The 6,000-nt window shown below is 41.0% G+C and overlaps 1 protein-coding gene across 1 annotated transcript in view; it reads left to right on the top strand.

Moving 5' to 3' along the window:
• Nucleotides 1-546: 546 nt before the first annotated feature.
• The window catches only part of BLNK (B cell linker), a 79,842-nt gene continuing 74,388 nt past the window's right edge, over nucleotides 547-6,000 (top strand). The window contains exon 1 of the mRNA XM_004427890.3: nucleotides 547-744. Within this exon, the coding sequence (XP_004427947.1) occupies nucleotides 698-744 (47 nt within the window). The 5' untranslated portion in view covers nucleotides 547-697. The remainder of the gene's footprint in view (nucleotides 745-6,000) is intronic.

The raw sequence follows: 6,000 nt of genomic DNA, 5'->3' as shown, positions 1-6,000 counted from the left end.
ATAATTGTCCATCTTACTTTAAACAGATCTTCAGGAAAAGTAAGATGAGTAAACTGTTATCACTATGTCACTGTAACACTGGTATTTATTTAAAAACATATTTGGGAGGAGGGGCAAGGAGAACAATAAAAAACGCCATTTTCATATAATAGTTCTTTAAGTGGAAAAGCTTATCCATGACTTTATGCAAATGATCAGAAAGTCCCAAAGAGACCTTGAGATGGAATTGATTATTCTGCTTTTCCCCGAGCCCAGGAAGTTTCTGGGACAACACAACACCTGCTGAAAACAGGGACTATATGTGTTTGGGACAACAGGAAGTAATGACCAGCCAGAAGCTTGCCCTGACCTGGTTACAAATCTGGTTATAAAAGAAAGCAGCTGGAAAGAAATTTGCATGTCCAATAGGTTTCACTATTAAAGTTTACACAACGTGGAGTAATCAGCCAAGCTGGCTGGCTACCCAGATCACATGACTATGTAGAAACATGAAACTTGACTATGTGCTCCAGCAAGTTTTACTTCTCCCTCCCTCGTGCAGGGGTGTTTGCCAGCAGCCTGCACTCTCTCAGAAATCAGACTCAAGTGACTGGGACCCTTGAGATCAAAGGCTTACCATGCTACCCCCTAGGAGGGCCAGGCGCTGCTGACGTGACCACTGGACAGTTATTCGTGGCTCTTATAATTACCAAAAAGAATGGACAAGTTTAATAAAATAACTGTCCCAGCCAGTCAGAAGTTGAGGTAAGATTTTCCCCATCCAATACTTCTTCTTTTTCTTCTTCTTCTTCTTTTTTTTTTTTAAATGATCTTACTGCAGCTCAGAAATACCGAAATCCTGGAATACTTTGCTAGTTCTAAGGCAGTGGGTGGCAATTGCTATAGGGAAGTGGACTGAGTTTTTAAAGAAATGTGTAGGAACAAGTGGGCTTATTCTAGCTGGTTTTTGCCAGTGATAGATTACGTGTAAAGCTCTGGAGAGACAATGAAAAAGAAAATTCAAGGGCTTAGATTCTACCAAAGGTCAACTTTCAGCGTCTGAATATTTGAATCCTCAAACATTTCATTGTGGATTATCATTTAACGTTAAGGATAGTTGTAATCATTTGTATTCATTGTAGGTTTACTATCTCTTATTTATTTTGTGGGTGTATATCACAAGTGTACTGGGGAGATTAGAACTGTTTTTCCAATGTCCTCATGTCAGTGTAACAATTGTCTATAAAAAGCTACTTAGAAAGAAAAAACGAGAAGTGGTCCATGGGGCAAGAGTCAAGAAATTCCTTTGAACTATGGAACAGACAACTTCCCAAATTTTGATTTTGGTCTTCTTTTTGTCTCATTGTAATGGCATCATGGCTTTTGGAGATTGGAACTTTTAAATATTCAATGAGTGTTTTACATTCCAGCTACCATTTGAACTTCATTGTTTCATGGGGTGATGTGACACGTGTAGCAATTAAGTTATCACAAATAATAAGGAGCTAGAGAATTAGAGTTTTGAGACAAAATTTAAGAGAAATTAGTCTGGAATTGGCAAAGGACAGCCCTTTATAGTTAGAATACGGATCTTATACCTGGTAGGTGCTTGGTAAATGGTCATTTGAAATGAACTGCTGGTCTGGAATCAGTAGGCAGCATGGGCCACGGTCAGCCATTTTGAGGGTGTGTTGTTGAGTGCCACTGTATGATCTGCAATGACAGGGGACAAGAAGGTACCTCAGTCTTGCCCTTGGTCTCAAGTTGCGACACGGTCATGGGAGGGGGGGCAGGTAAAGCAGTGGAAGTAGTAAGTCACTAAATGAGTATAAGAAGGGAATTGGAATAGTTGGAGAAAGTTTCATGGAGAAGATGCTTCAAGAGCTAGGCTTTGAGAGGCAGGTAAGGTGAAAGATGCTGGAGAATTGGAGGAAGAGTGTTATGTGCTGGGAGGGAGGAAATACAGAAGCTGATGCTTGGAGCTGGACTTGAGTATGGTCCATTTGTGGGATGAGGAGGAGAGTTTTCTGCCCAACAGAGGCTGTAGAGTAGGCATGTGCGACCAGAAGGTCCTGATAAGGCTGGACCTATAAGGTGGGGCCAGATCACAAAGGACAGTGAGGGCTCTAACCAGAGGGAGTTGGAGAATAGTTTACACTGCTAGAGGTGTCATGCCAGCAAGCTTAAGGGAGGTTGGAAGGATGGACTGGAGGGGGAGAGAATCTGGAGGCAGGGATGCTCAGTAGGAGGGGGACAGTTAAGTAACCCAAGCTTCTAGTGTTGTAGGCCTGGACTTGGGGCACAGAGGTAAGAAGGGAAGGGAAGGGAAAGGAGAGGTAGGAAAGACATGCCAAAGAAACTAACAAGGTATGGACATTAGGACTTCTCTCAAATGAGCAAGAGGGTTTAAAAGGTCCTTTTCAGAGATAGTCCATAATCTAGAGCTATACTAAACCTTAGAACCTCTTTCAGGAAATCCAGATGGGAACATAAATAAAGAAAGGCAATAGAACTTAAATCACTTTATGATCCCTCCCTCTGGGACAAAGTCCAGCTTGATCACAGAGCGGCTGGTAGGCAGTATACAACCATAGATTATAGGGTAGAAAACCAAAATTATATTATAGATAATCATACACTACATTCATCTGCTTAGGCAGAAGTAACTTTTCTTTTCTCCACTTGGTTACTCAGTTGTCTTTACAGAATTGGCCTGTTTTGGTAAAACGTGCACTGTCGATGTGGAATTTTTCAAAGAAATGAAATTGTAAACACAATGGACATGAAGCACCATCTTAAATCTTTTCTGCAATTAGATGGGATGGTGAGGAATAGGTAAATGAAATAATTGATTCCTGTGGTTTGTATCCTCTGTCCTGACTGGTTAACAGCAATTCAGGAAGTTGCCTAACTGCAATTATTTGGCACTGGATGACAGTGTAAGTGAAGAGCTGTGTTTATACTCTTAGGTTCATCAAAGTTTACGTGAGAATTTGCTTAAATTCTTAGCCACAAAAACAGAGAGATAGTGAGTGCCCATCAAGGGACACTAAAAGGGGTGACGTTGATCTAGGGGGTATATTCTCAGGGCTGAAAAGGGAATGGAGGTAGAAGGGGCGACCAGGAGGGGAGAAAAAGCATTACCAACCAAGCAAAGGAGGACAGGCTGGATGGGAAGGAATCAAGGGATTCTCAAAGTGAAGGAGAAAGAGAAGGTTCCTAGATGGACACAGTTGGGGATAAGTACTCACCCTGAGAGTTTCTGCTGTGGAAGAATGGAGAAAGGCAAGGTGGCTAAGTTGTATGTAACCACAGAAGTGTGTGAGCGCAGATTCTCGCTTTTTTTCTCCTGCTGAGGCACTACATGAAGTACCTTTCTCTGTTAGTAGGACTCCATAAACTCTCAGGATGTTTTAGTTGATTCTTAGCCATGATTTTGCCTGGATTTTGTAAGTTAAAGATATCATTAGAAACCTAGCTGAGACCTGGGTTCTCAACACTTCCACAGTAAACATTCCTATGATCACAAGAATTTTACACTTTTAGAGAAACATTTCAAAATATACAACCTGAGTCACATTGACTGTATTCTTTTCAAGTTAGTGAAACTAGTTTGAAAAGCAAATTTCATATTTTTATATTTTTAATAACCTCCCAATTGACTCATCTTCTATGATTGTGTCTTTTTCTTTGTGGCACCCACAAACACTCATTTATTTTTACAAATAGAAAAGGTCTTTGACATGAGTGGAGTCAAGTCAGTTTTCCCCAATCCTTATCTTATAGGTTAAAGAGTATGGTATTTTTCAGTCAAACTAACATATGTGTGACTTTAGGAAAGTTTACTTAATCTCCCTGGTCCCAGTTTCTTCAGCTGATAAGATAGAGATAATAACAGTAGTAATCTCATAGGGCTGTTGTAAGGATTAAATAAATTATTTTGTGAAACAATGGACACATACTGATCCTGGCACATGGTAATTATTGGATTAAAAGTGGTAGTTATTAATATCATTATTGTTATTCTCATTAATTCTATAGGTGTGCAACTGAGTTTCTGAACATAAACATAGGACTTTACATTGATCCTTGATAAATTTCATGTTAGTTTCAGTTCTTCTTTCCAGCTATTTTGGCTATTTTGCCTGATGATTTTGATGTCTGTGGCATTTAGCTTTGCATGAACTGTAGACGTGACAAACATCCCTTCTCTTCCTTCATCTAAGTGGCTAATAAAACTTTTGAGCATGACAGAGCCCTGCCATGTGCGTTTGAGTCTCACTGCTAGGGCTCTCACTCAGAGATCTTATCTGACAGATTCTGGGACATGACTTCTCTTCTCAGGTCTTGGAATCCTCAACTGGAGTTTCCAGTTACTTGACTTTTCAAGTTCAATTCTTCAGAAACAAATTCATCTTCTTTTCACCTTTCTGCCACTAGCTTCCTCTTGGGTCCCCCCTGTTTCTGTCAATGGTATCATCATCAATCTTAAGTTTGATTCATCCTTCTCTCTGCACTTCCGCTCACCTACCATACCCAGTAGTCTTTCTTTTATGATGCTTCCATATACGCCCTTTTCTACCACACCATCCTGGATAGGTCCTCATCTTCCTGTGTCCCCATCTACAAAATGAGGAGTTTGGACCAGGCAATTTCCAAAGTCCCCCTCAGCTCTGATGCTGTGTGATCCTTTAGGCATGGAGAACATGTTTGACATATGTTACATCCTCTAAGGCTATTATTTTATTCCATGACTCTCAGGACATATTTCCTGATTAATATATCAGTTTATTTGAGACAGTTTTCAAAATATTTTCAAACTCTCCTCTTATTGCTTTGAAAGCTGCCCATCTCTGAACACTGGGGTCAGAGAACACACCAGGACAGCATCCAGATGAGATCATCTAGAAGGTAGCTGTGATGTATTTAGAAGGACAATGCAATTGGAGCTTAAAAGGGCTGGAGCTATGGATCCTGAGGAAGTCACTCAACTTCTCTAAGCCTCAGTTTCCTCAACTAGCAAATAAAACTAGAGACGCCTTCCTCACAGGCTTGTTATGAAGACCAAGTAAAAAGACAACATGGGCTGAGGTGCCCAGAATGATATTTGTCACTTGGTCAGTATAACAAGTAAATAAAAGTAAACACAACAACCCACCCATCATGAATGATCATTTGCTCTCTCTCTTTATACTCACAGTAATGGATCCAATCTCAAAGTGGCAAGCAGAGAAGTATGCTACCCAGGGGCTCACAGTGGATAGAGCACTCTTGAATACACATGTGTCTGTCTTCTCATCCTTTAATAAGCTTAGATCAGAGGCCACTGCTGATGTGGGAGGGCAAAAAGGAGGCACAGCATCTAATGGTAGAGATAAGGTAGACTTCCCAGGAAGTATGGTTTCCCGTTGTCTTCACACTGCCTACCTGCATTATGTAAGCTGAGAATCCACTCAGCGGGGCCATCTTGTATCACCCTGATGGACAGAATACTCAAACAAAGTTTCTTTCTCCTGTGGGAAAGCCACATGGGAGCCACATTATTAGGAATTTGCTTAGTGTGTGTGTAGACTCCAGGATCAACAGGTAAGAAAACACAAGCCACTCTCTCATCCACTGTGGGTGTGACTGTACCAGGAAAACCCTAAACCAGAGTCCATATATCCGAGGCACACTCTCTCTTGGATCTGATGATCGCTTGTGTGCCATGGCTGAACAACTCCTTCCTCTTCATGCAGTTGGTCTCCAAATGGGCTATGATACAATTAATTAGGTTTCCAAGAACTGAACCACAATTACATTCCAGCCCTGGCTCCTAAATCACTGGATGGGAGGAGACTGGGCTGGTGCAATCTGCTTCAGGCACACATATACAATCTCCTGGTTTTCCCCCACAGGTGACTAACCTTGTCTGTTCTGAGGAGAATTTACTAGTTTGGTTCATTTGCAAAAAGGATCTTACTATTGCCCTCATGCAATGACATCAAGGAATCTAGGCTTATTCAAGAAGACGAATAAGAA

This window comes from Ceratotherium simum, chromosome 6, assembly GCF_057802395.1.
Source record: "Ceratotherium simum simum isolate JZ-2026a chromosome 6, ASM5780239v1, whole genome shotgun sequence".
NCBI lineage: Eukaryota > Metazoa > Chordata > Mammalia > Perissodactyla > Rhinocerotidae > Ceratotherium > Ceratotherium simum.
The sequence above is the reverse complement of the archived record's forward strand: the minus strand, read 5'-3'. Positions and strand labels throughout refer to the sequence as shown.